General features: G+C 43.9%; 1 protein-coding gene across 2 annotated transcripts in view; it reads left to right on the forward strand.

Annotated features, from left to right (window-relative positions):
- The window catches only part of tfpia (tissue factor pathway inhibitor a), a 141718-nt gene that overhangs the window by 118380 nt on the left and 10258 nt on the right, over window positions 1-13080 (forward strand). For both annotated transcript variants that reach the window (XM_034186564.1, XM_034186563.1), the window contains exons 3-4: window positions 6824-7000; window positions 10746-10820. In XM_034186564.1, coding sequence (XP_034042455.1) covers window positions 6824-7000; window positions 10746-10820 — 252 coding nt within the window. The remainder of the gene's footprint in view (window positions 1-6823; window positions 7001-10745; window positions 10821-13080) is intronic.

Below are 13080 nucleotides of genomic sequence, written 5' to 3' on the forward strand. Positions count from 1 at the left end.
CTGCTTCATTTTTCAGCTGCAAAAGTTGGGTCTTGGCTGTTAACAGCTTCTTTATTCTTCTTTAGTCTGTGGTTTTGATTAAACACTACATTTCAGTCGTGACGTGTCTCACTGATTTTCACCCATGTTACACATTAAAATAATTTACAAAGCATAAATTTTACAAAAAGAAAAATTTAATTTGTGGACATTTTATTATTAAAATGTAGCTTCTCCACCAAAGCTTTAAGTCTTTTCTGCATGTTGGTGACTGGAGGTAAGCTTATTAAAGTAAACTTTGATTTTGCTGCTTGAGGCTGGTGTTTCTGTTAATTACAAATTAAGCCTCAAATCAAGCGGTGACACCACCTCCAAGTTTCATGAATTTATACATTTCTAAATTGTGGATTAGGGTTACATACTGGCAAGCTGTTGTTCTCATGCAAATAATAATAATAATAATAATAATAAAAAACAGGTGTTATGTGTCGGACGCAGCTCGGAGAACCGACCAGCGTTTGAAGGACCCAGTATGAAATAAGCAGAGCACGGTTCAAAGGCTAACTGAATTTAATACATAACAGTGATAATAACAAAAGGTGCGGCCTGGCGTGGTGCGCTCCCAGCAGCGCTAACGGTCCGGAGCCAGAAGCTGTTTCGGACCCAAGGACCCCGCCGACACCCCCCAGGTGGCCGCAACAACCGAGTCTCAGGAAGTGTGCTGACGAGCGTGAGACCTCACCCCCTCCTCTTTCACAGACTGTGCATCAAACCTGGACGTTCTCAGCATCCGCTGTTGATGAGATGGCTCCCAAGACGACGATCTCACCCGTCTGGTCACAAGGTCGAGTCTCTGGCAAATACACACTGTGCACTCCAGTCTTAAATGCCAACATGTTCCAATCCATCCAGATGCACCACAGCTGTGAGTCCTGACGAGTCGCAGGTGATCAGGGTGAGGTCCTGACAGCCTCAGCAACACAGCCACTCAGTCCCAAATGCACGCCACCTGGGAGGAAACCAAAAGACAAACAAACCGGCAGCCAGGCCCTCCCAGCCATATAACAGTACCCCACCCTCACGGGAAGCCTCCCGGCGACCACACACACCTGGCCCAGGAGAAACACCCCCCTCCAGGGACCATGGCTGGAAACCGCGTCTGCGTTCATCCTCCAACAGACTGGTTGAACTGGCTGCATCTTTGCCCTTGTTTCTGACAGTCTTAGCACAGGTGTGGCCAGGAGTTCCTACACCTGTGCGGTCAGCCTTTAACCAAACATGTGTGATTAGTCATAAAACAAAACAACCAAAACACCCCCCCCTCCCCAGGGGACCGTCCCATCAAACCCTAGGGAAGGGGAGAAAAGAAAAACAACCCAAATTTGAGCTCACAAACAAAAATGCCAAAATACCCCCCCTCCTCCCCCCCAAACGACACGAAGGGACCAACACCCCCCAGAGGGCCACCCGCCAGCTCCAGGAGTAATAACCACGGCCGAGGTCCCTCTGGGATCCAACGTCACCCACGGGGACTACCAGCGCCTCCCAGAGGACCACTCGTCAACCCCAGGAGACGCCTCCCCTCATGACTAATGGACCCAGCCCCGGCCGTCCACGGCTAGATGGACCCAACGCCCTTTCCCCCCCAGAGGACACCACAGTCAAACCCTGAGGGCGGAAACTGGGGGGGGGGGAAACAAAAAATACCCCCAAACCCCCCCCTCCCCTCCCGGGTGCAGAGGCCACCTGGGAAACGCCCAGCACAACCTAACTGCACCCCTCCAGCAATGCCGACACTACGGCACACCCGGCTGGAGTCAGAGGAGAAGAGAGGGCATAACAAAAAACAAAAAGAAAAAACAACCCAAGTACCAACCCCATCACCCCCCCAGGGGACCGGTCCATCCAACCCTGGGGATGTGAAACAAAAAGAAACAAAAGAAAAAACAAACAGACCAACACACAGTTGTTTGGGTCCCTGTTTGTGTGGTTTTTTTTTTTTTGCAAAGGCTACAGGGTCACACCCCCAGACAAATAGTGGACAACAAAAAAATAAAATCCCACACAAAAACCAACTCAAAAAACACCCAAACAAAATGAACTAACACAAAACAAATCAGTGAGTTATACCGTCAAGCTCAACCAAATGGAACACACCTGTTCCTACTCAAGAGCTTGACGGTAACGTGATTCAGTCACCACAAGGGGGAGCCAGAGTGCAAAAAATGAAAAAACCCCTTTGGCGACAGAAAAAACAAACGAGCTGCTCTTATGTGCACAGCTGTGTGCAACACACAACCAAAATGTGCTCAACTAAATAACGCCGGAGCTGATACAACAGACGCAGTAGTTACCTTTGTCCGGGGAAACGGGGCTACGACTGTAACACAGGAAGCCCAGCGACCCGTGCTAACAGAGCTCCGCCGTGCGCGTGAACCCATTACAAACGCACTCTTGCAGCTCCCGTTTACACCTCTTATCCGGTCGGAGCGTGACGCGAAGCCGTCGCCAGTCACACTCCACCACGACCCACGGATAAGGCACAACACAGGAACACGGCTGCAAGAGAGCACAAATCAGTATCCAGTAATGGGGCTTAAACACGCACCTTCCGGGCGGAGAGCCCCGCAACTGATCCGGATAACCACTGAACGTCTGCTGCCGCCTTCCCGGCGCATTACCGTCTCTGCTACCGCTGGGTCCGTGATGTTTGGCCAGAGACTACTGTTATGTGTCGGACGCAGCTCGGAGAACCGACCAGCGTTTGAAGGACCCAGTATGAAATAAGCAGAGCACGGTTCAAAGGCTAACTGAATTTAATACATAACAGTGATAATAACAAAAGGTGCGGCCTGGTGTGGTGCGCTCCCAGCAGCGCTAACGGTCCGGAGCCAGAAGCTGTTTCGGACCCAAGGACCCCGCCGACACCCCCCAGGTGGCCGCAACAACCGAGTCTCAGGAAGTGTGCTGACGAGCGTGAGACCTCACCCCCTCCTCTTTCACAGACTGTGCATCAAACCTGGACGTTCTCAGCATCCGCTGTTGATGAGATGGCTCCCAAGACGACGATCTCACCCGTCTGGTCACAAGGTCGAGTCTCTGGCAAATACACACTGTGCACTCCAGTCTTAAATGCCAACATGTTCCAATCCATCCAGATGCACCACAGCTGTGAGTCCTGACGAGTCGCAGGTGATCAGGGTGAGGTCCTGACAGCCTCAGCAACACAGCCACTCAGTCCCAAATGCACGCCACCTGGGAGGAAACCAAAAGACAAACAAACCGGCAGCCAGGCCCTCCCAGCCATATAACAACAGGTGCAATTTGAAAACGAATGAGAAGAATTGGTGCCATTTTTGGCCTGAAGTTTCATGTATTACAGATATTGCCAAAATACCACTTTTCCACCTGCACTAAATAAAGATTGAATTACAATATACATAGTGTATACCAAAGTTGACTGAAACTGTGATTATTGTGCATGCGATGGCAGCCTTAGAGGATGAGATTATCAACAGCAAATAATCAGATAATCCTGTAAAGGGCACATAACACACATCAGGGGAGTTGATGGTCTAGTGGTTAAGTGCTGGGCTTTAGACCAGAGGGTCCTCGGTTAAATTCCCAGCCTGACCAGAAAATCACTAAGGGCCCTTGGGCAAGGTTCTTAATCCCCTAGTTGCTCCCGGTGGGTAGTGGACGCCTTGCATGGCAGCAGCCTGACATCGGGGTGAATGTGAAGCATTGATGTATAAAAGGCTTTGAGCATCTGATGCAGATCGAAAAATGCAGTCCATTCACAACACATAACCAGTTGGATGGTAATTGTGGATGAGTGAATTACAATGTCAATGGTTGTGTTTTGTAAGACACACATGGGTTTGCACATTCAGCCACTGTACTAAAAATGTCTTCCAGGAATCAATTATTCATTCATTCATTTTCTATACCTGCTTACTCCTATCAAGGGTTGGGGGGCTGAAGACTATCCCAGCAGCCATAGGGCGTGAGGTGGGGCACACCCCAGAAAGGACACCCATCTGTCGCAGTTCCAGGAATCAATTAGTATTTGAAATTTAATTTAATTATAAACATATTTAAAAAAAACACAGCAAAATTATGCAAATGAATAATATTACTATATTGTTACATCATGATTGAATTTTCCAACCATAAAGAGTGACTTTAAAAATAATTAGCACATAAGGAAATGCAGTTTTGAAATGTTATTAAGCAATAAAATCACACTCATTACCACTACAAACCACTGCAGTGCTCAGACAGCATTTCACTTCTACCAGACTCCAGGGTGATACGCAGTGACCACTCAGACGTGCAACACCAAGATTAAGAGTTGACGTAGGAGGTTGCATAAATGTACTAGAAGAAAGTGGAGGAAAAATGTGTGTGGCAGAGAAGGGAATACAGATCACCAGAGACGAGGGAACATGAGAAAGTTTGTGGTGGGGGGGGGGGGGGGGGAGTGTTAACTTTTCATCTTGCACAGGGAGTTTGGGAGTGAAGCTGTAGCCAAATCCTGACTAGCGTGGAACTATCACTGTGCCACTGGGGAGGCAGAAAGAAATATGACCAAGTGGCCAGCTGCTGCAAAGTGTTTCATATTTTTGAAACTCAAAATTATTTATTTATTTATTTATTTTATTTATTTATTTATTTATTTTTTTTTGAGGGCCTGAAGCTCATCTGGCTTGTTTTTGTGTTTCTTGGATGAATAATGGTTTTGTTGGAGCCTATGCACATGTACGAAGTCTGTTAGAAAAGTATCCAACCTTTTTATTTTATGCAAAAAACATATGGATTTGATTCATATGTTTTTACGTCAGCCAAGCTTGAACCTTCGTGCGCATGCGTGAGTTTTTTCACGCCTGTTGGTTGCGTCATTCGCCTGTGGGCAGGCTTTGAGTGAGCACTGGTCCACCCCTCTCATCGTTTTTTCATTGCGAGGAAATGGCGGAATGATTTGGGCTTTGTTCCATCAGAATTTTTTCAGAAACTGTTAGAGACAGGCAGCTGGAAACGATTCGGAAAATTCAGATGGCTTTCGGTGAAAATTTTATGGGCTTCACAGAGATTAAGGAGTGTTACTACCGCTTTAAGGACGGCCCACAATGGCGCACGGCACGCCGCGCTCCGAGCCGCCATCGAGAGGCAGAAACCACCACATCATTTCTAAACGGATGGCTGTGTGGATCCGGGACCGTCGTGTGCAATTTCTCTGGTTATCACAAGAGCTGGACATCAGCCATTTTCCGGCTGATTTCACTTTTAACAAGAGATTTTGTCATGGAAAGCCACGCGGAGGCTTCGCGCGTCACGACGGATTCGCTGACGGAGCAAGACAAAGAACACCTCCGTTTTGGAGTGTCAGAGGACAAGTTGGGACATGCCCAGCTCTCCACAATTTCTCTTATACTCACTCACTCAAAACTGACACTTGATGTGTTTTTTCTGCTGCTGTAGCCCGTCTTCTTTAACATTTGATATGTTGTAACAAGTCATTATTTTAATTATGAGGTTGCACCAGTCTGGCCATTCTGTGACCTCGGAGGCATTTTCACACAAATAAAAGGCCTTGGGGCAGATCCTGTCAGACCCGTGTCACTGCCACCTAGAGTGGCAAAAACTTTCCACCTATAATTTGCTAGGCACACATCCCTAGTTAATATTTATATATGATGACCATCCCGTGGTGGTAGGTGTTGAAGGATTACACAGGGATTAACATTTAAAAATGCTCCAGTCATATTGAAAAACATTACCACATTGTTTGACTGATGATAAAGGGTTCAGAGCATCTGTGAGTGAATATCATTGAGTTATGGGGTAAAAATGCTGACAAAGGGCCATTTCAGTTTGTACAGAGATCAATATTTAAAGTTACTCCTGAAATTGTGTGTCACTTTTTAAAACCCCATAACCCTATAGCATTCAGTCAAATTTGGTCCAAATATAAATAACATATATATAAAGACATGCAGACATGCAGCTACCATTCTGGTATGGCTATCATACATTTTTCAAGTCCCTGTAGATGGGTGACCAAATTTCCACAGTAAAGACCCCCCCGGTGTACCAGTGATCAATCTCGCTGGTCCACTCCTCACTGAATGATTCAGAGCTTCTTGACCATGTCTACATGCCTAAATTCATTGGCTTTCCATCACATGATTGGCTGGCTGGATATTGCTTTAATGACCAGTTGAACAGGTGTACCTTTGTTTTGTCAGAAGATATTTCTTTTCTTTTTTTTTTTTTAAAGGTCCTTGATCTGCTTCACTGATCAGCTCAATTTAAATGTTTTCACAGCAAAAAACAAAACAAAAAAAAAAAATTTGAAGCGCTGACATGTGATGCAATTTTGCTTTCATTGCTTTTTTTTTTTTTTTCGAAAGTCACTGTCAGAGTCACTGAAGCAATTTTTGATGAGAACAAAATGAACAGAGCGTATAAACCATCATTGATCAATTCAAACCAAACATGAAGATGTGAAAGACGGCTGTGGCGGCAGTTTGTTTTGTTCTTCTCTCATTTGTCAGACTTACAGTGCATGAGACACACATTCTACAAGTTCAACAGAGTCAGCAGCAAACATAATCAGTTTTTACATTTTAAACCATGCCTGAATATGTCCTGTTATTAACTGACATACCCACTGATGTGTACAGACAAGTAAAGACGCTGAACAGTATTTATGTCCTTCGTTACTGATTTAACAGGCTGAATAATTAAACTGATTGTGAGTTTTTCAACCCCTGAAAGAGTGTGTTGGTTTGACTGTTTTTTTTTTTTTGTTTTTTTTTCTCTCTCTCTCATTTTTTTGTAGCTGACAAGAACCCTTGTCATTTAGGGGAAGCTCCTGGCCCTTGCCGAGGGCTTTTGACACGCTACTTCTATGACACCAGGAGTCAGAAATGCAAACATTTCTTTTATGGAGGCTGCTTTGGTAATGCCAACAATTTCAGGAGCATGATGGAGTGCCAGCACAAATGTCAGAACCCAGGTAGGCCAGATCGCACTCACATCTTTGCTGAGAACAACTCTTATCCAAAGTGTGACAATACTGACACTCTTCACATGGATTCCAACCCCAAAATAATCTGGAGCTGCATTTTGTTGTTGCAGATCATGACGCAGTTGTTGTGGTGCAATTGTTGTCAACTACACTAAATATTCAAGCATAAAAACTCTTATGGGCTCCTGATTTCATTCAAAGACATACGTATTTTATTAACTACAGTTGTGGAGGAAAGTTTATATACACCTTGGCTAAAAACCTTAGAACTCAGTTGTCTGCAACTGCACATATTCCTTTTTTTGGTGTGTGTTAATTCAGTTAAATTGTCTACTTTTTCCATATAGAGTTATTTGAAAATAGCTGTTACATGCTAGACTTATTTTAGTTTTAATTCACAATGTCAGATTTTTGGCTCTGTCAAGCTGGCGACATAGTGACCACTTGTTTCTTGTTACTGTAAAATGCCCATTCTTTCTTTGCCTCTGGCTCTTGTAGCTAATGTGACTCAGACTGCCAAAATGGATCTGTGTTTGATTCCCAGTTAAGCCACTTGTTTGTGTCCTGAAACAAGACAGTTTATCTACATTGTTCTCGTTCATTGAGCTATTAATGGGTTACTTCCCCTTGACTGGGGAAGTCGATTGTGATGGACTGGTGTCCTGTCCAGGGGGAGTACTACGCTGTCATCCGCTTTATGCTGCAGTTCTCTGTATAAACACGGGCATTACTGAACTGTAATAGGACTTTTTCACTTGTAGGTAAACTTGTGTTCACAACTGTACTTCAAAGCCATATGTAATGTGTCATTTATTTATCACTCATCTTTAACTGCTTATCAGTCATGATCCACCCCTCATGACCATAGGTGAGAGTAGGAACAAAGATTGACCAGTAGATCAAGAGCTTCGCTTTTTGGCTCAGCTCCCTTTTCGTCACAACAGTATGGCAGAGCAAATACAATACTGCCCTTGTTGTGTTGATTCTCCGGCCAGTCTCACACTCCATTGTCCCCTCACTCATGAACAAGACCCTGAGGTTTCCTGCTGAGAACCATGGCCTCAGATTTAGAGGTGCTGATCCTCATCCTAGCCACTTCACACTCGGCTGTGAACCGATCCCGTGAGTGCTGGAGGTCACAGGCTGATGAACCCAACAGGACCACATCATCTGCAAAAAGCAGTGATGAGACCCAGGGCCCACTAAACTGGAAATCCTCCTCCCGCAGACTACACCTCTATATCCTGACTATGAATATCACAAACAGGATTGGTGACCCTGGCGGACACCAACCCCCACCGGAAATGAGTCCGACTTACTGCTGAGCACCCGAACACAGCTCTCGCATGGCAGTACAGAGATTGTATGGTCCTGAGAAGGGACCCCCTCAATCCATACTCCTGCAGCACCTCCCACAGTATCTCCCGGTGTACCCGATCATACGCCTTCTTCAAGTCCACAAAACACATGTAGAATGGATGGGCATACACCCAGGTACCCTCCAGGATCCTTGTGAGAGTGAAGATCTGGTCGGTTGTTCCACGACCAGGACGGAACCCACACTGTTCCTCTTCAATCAGGGGTTTGACTATCAGCCGAACCCTCCTTTCCACCACCCTGGAGTAGACTATATCAGGGAGGCTGAGTAGTGTGATGCCCCTGTAATTGGCACACACGCTCTGGTCCCCTTTTTTAAACATGGCGACCACCACTCCAGTTTGCCACTCCTTAGGCACCGCCCCAGACTTCAATGCAATATTGAAGAGACATCTCATCCAAGATGATCCCTCCACACACAGAGCCTTCAGCATTTCTGTACGGATATCATCAACCCCCGGGGCCTTGCCACTGTGGAGTTGTTTGACTACCTCAGTGACTTCCACCAGGGAAAGTGATGAAGATCCTCCATCAGCTTCCAACTCTGCCCCTACTATAGTGGGCTCTCTGGTCTGATGCAAGAGTTCCTCAAAGTGTTCCTTCCAGCGGTGGATTACATCCTGTTTGAGGTCAACAGAGTCACATCCTTACTGTAGACAGCTTGGATGGTTTCCCATTTTCATGGTCTTCCAGAAGCACCTTGGTGCCGACCGAAAGTCCTTCTCCATGGTTGCGCCAAACACCTCCCACACTAGCTGCTTTGCTTCTCCCACAGCAGAGGCTGCTGCCCTTCTGGCCTGTCGGTACCTTGCAACTGCCTCTGTAGTCCTCCAAGATAATAACATATCCCGGAAGGACTCTTTTGTCAGTTGGAGAAGAAGGAGTCCTTCCACGTTATATTGCATGCATCTCCTTCTTCAGTCGGAGAAGAAGGAGAAACATGAAATGTAATTTGCTATCAGAGTTGGCAATTACGTTACATGCACATTGAATTGAAGACATATTATGGTATTACTAGTTTTAGGTAGCCATGAAACCATATTCTGTCTTGAATTAAACTCCTTCAGAGTCAGTACACAAAATTATGCGAACACCCTATATTGGTAATTTTATAAATAAAAAAATACAATTAAAAATGTCACCCTCCTTAGATAAATTGCAACACTCAAAATCAGTCTCAAAAGCTCAAGCACTACAGTTTGTTTTAATGACTAAATCGTATGTGTATGCAGGCGAACATCCTTTTTGTGTGTAATTAAAACTTGGGCAAACTTTAATTAGAATTCTAATCCAATTTCATTTTTATGTTCACAAATAGCTGTTTTACCGGCGACGGTTTTGCTCAATTTGCAACCGTAAAATCCAGCATTAACGTCCACAAATCATCAGATACAACAGGCTTATTCCCTAATTGATCACCAGAATTTAATGGGTTTTTACTTTTCCAAATATAAACCAATCTCAAACCTTTGATTTAAAATTCATTCCAATATTGTTTTTGTTACAGCCTTTTCCAAAATGGATTAAATTATTTTTTTCCTCAAAATTCTACACACAATACCCTATAATGATAATGTGAATTTTTTGAGATTTTTGGAAAATTTTGAAGAAAAAAACCCCCTAAAATCACATGTACTAAGTATTCACAAGCTTTACCATGAAGCCAAAACTGAGCTCAGGTGTATCCTGTTTCCTCTGATCACCCTTGAGATGTTTCTGCAGCTTAATTGGAGTCTGCCTAGGGTAAAATCAGTTGATTGGAGATGAAATAGAAAGGCATACATCTGTGTACTTATTATGTCCCACAGTTGATAGTGCATGTCAAAGAACAAACCAAGCATGAAGTCTAAGGAATTGTCTGCCGACCTCTGAGATCGGATTGTCTCGAGGCAGAAATCTGGGGAAGGGTGCAGAAACATTTCTGCTGCTTGAAGGTCCCAATGACAACAGTTCAAGAAGATTTGAGGCTGTAATTGCTGCCAAAGGTGCATCCACAAAGTATTGAGCAAAGGGTGTGAATACTTGTGTACATGTGGTTTATTAGTTTTTTAATAAATTGGCAAAAGATTTTCAAAAAACGTTTTTCATGTTGTCATTATGGGGTGTTGTGAGTAGAATTTTGAGGGGAAATATGAATTCCATTCCTTATTCCATGTTGGAATAAGGCTGTAACATAACAAAATGTGGAAAAAGTGAAGCACTGTGAATACTTTCCGGATGCAGTGTAGCTCATTCTGTGACTCCATGTTTTTTTTGTTGCTGTTGTTGTTTTTTTTTTTGTTTGTTTTTTTTTGCACTGAAACAAAATCAGTGAAAAGCATTACTAAATTAACTCTATCACTTGTTTTTATTCAAGCAAAAACCACCAAGGCACCAGAGGTCAACACTCTGCCTGTGAAACCTTCCAGACGTGTCATGCCAATGCCAACTGGTGAGATATTGTCATAAACACTCATGCTCTTCTTGAAACCAGATAACAGTTTGGAAAACTTAAAGGGGTCATTTGTGAACCTTTTCAGCAAGCTAATATAAGTCAGAGGTGTTTTGAAACAAATTAAAATTTGTAGTCCAAAATACTCCACAAATGCTAAAGTGATCCATTGTGCCTCCCACTTTAAATCCAAATGAGCAACATGCTGGTCATCATACCCTCTCTGTGACATATGTCACATAGCTCTAAAGCACTGTTTCGGCACCAAGGTCCCTGTCTTGATCGAAGCACACAGCACAAGAGCATTTAGGGCGTGTCCAATGCCACTTTGCTATTTACGAGGCAAACAATTTGTGTGCAAACTAATGGTGCCCTGACACTTGCACGACTTTGATCCGTGCACTTGCCACTTCGTTGTGACAATCCCACCTGCTGTCTTCCAAGCTGGACACCGTGCTTTGTTCCACTGGATGCTGCGTATATAAAATAATTATTTCATAGCAGATTAATCATTTTCTCTACAAGGTGGCTGCTGAAAACACCCCTAATTGCTTCCGGAAGAACAAGGGTCTGTTCCAGCTGCCGCTTTTTTTCCCTCTCTCTCTGTGCTTAATGAGGTGGAGAACACATTTGCAACCGTCTAAAAAGGTCATTATTGGTAATGTTTATATTGTAATAGCTTGGCAAAACATGTTCATTCCTTCTCATAAGTAGTTGTAAAGGTACGTTTATGATAGATTTAATATCTCGTTATAATCGTTCAGATGAGCTGTGCTGTGATGCGATGCACTGACGCAATGGCTTGCACTCACATGCAGTGTTTTTGACTTGTTTGCACAATGTTTACTTGAAGTTTACGTAGTTAATGTGTGATGGAGATTTTGAAATGTTCAAAATTTTCATTGTGCGCGTGCACAAAGCCGCGCACAGTTTACAAGTTTGAGACGAGTTTATTCTCATACACGGCTGGGTGCATGCAAGTGCGCGGATCAAAGTCGTGTAAGTGTCAGGGCACCTTAAGGTGCAGAGCACAACGGGCTTGTATTTACTCAATCAATCATAGGTGTATTTTGGACATAGCATCTCCTAAGCCAATCACATTGTCATCTGCCATTGTGTTAGACATTAGACATTGTTATTTAGATGGTGTACTCAAGTAAAATCTTCCCTCGCAAGGAAACAGATTTGTTCTTAAAGCATGCGAGAGGATAATTTACAGGATCCACCAAAGCTCCCTGAGGTGAAATAGTTCAGCCCCTTATTCCTGCAACATTTTCTCTTCTTCCTTTGATTTCCTTCTTAGCCCTTCAGGCATAGTCACACCCTACACTTGGCCCATTTTGTTGCCAGCTCCATCTTGGTGCTCTTCAGCTGTAAACTTGGGGAAGAGTAAAAAAAAAAACACCTTAAAATTATGGTGCAGAGTTGAGACAGTTTTGTATTTTTCCATTTATTTTCTTTTTGTTTTTTATTCCTGTTTTAATGTAGTTTGATAAGTCATCATGGCAAGGATGAGAAATAATCAGTGATGGGAGTTTTCCAGAAATTTGGGTTTTTATTTCTGTGGTGAACGTTTACGGGTTATTTTTGCCTATCTGGCCTGTGTCAGATTTGGGCTGATTTCATGATGTTCATATTTGTAAAATTGTTTGGAAACGTCTCTGAGATGCCACAGTGGATATCAAGTCTCACATTTTCATGTGAGACTTAAACCCCGGTCACACGACACTAACGAAGGACACCAAAGCCAAAACGAAACAAGAAATCTGGACTTACATTGACTTTCGGAGACATCGTTTAACCGCCGTCCAGCTTCGTTCCTGCAACTGGCGCTTCATGAGAATTTTCAAACTGTTGAAAAATGTGAACGAATCCTGATGGCAACTTCAATTTCCCTTTTGCTTTTTGTCTTAACGGTTCCTCATCATTTGCGTAGTTCCCGTACCGTCAACATTCCGTTTGACTGTTTTCCAACTTCGTCCAACCTCCGAAGTCCGACGTATTGCATGAACATTGATGATATCTGAATGGATCAATAACTAAAGATCCGGCAAGAACGTTTTATCAACTACTTTAACTATTTATGCACGTTCCAGCCGTCTCTGGCTGCAATGTGTGTGTGCGCATGCATGTTGCTGCCGTCTGTGGCTGGAGAGGCTGTGCACTGGAGAGGCTGTGCGCATGTTCGCATGCCATCTGTGGCTGGAATGTGCATACATGTGCACACATGCTGTAGTTCTGAAGACAAACCTTTTGTCAA

The sequence above is a fragment of the Thalassophryne amazonica genome, chromosome 14 (genome assembly GCF_902500255.1).
Source record: "Thalassophryne amazonica chromosome 14, fThaAma1.1, whole genome shotgun sequence".
Lineage (NCBI taxonomy): Eukaryota > Metazoa > Chordata > Actinopteri > Batrachoidiformes > Batrachoididae > Thalassophryne > Thalassophryne amazonica.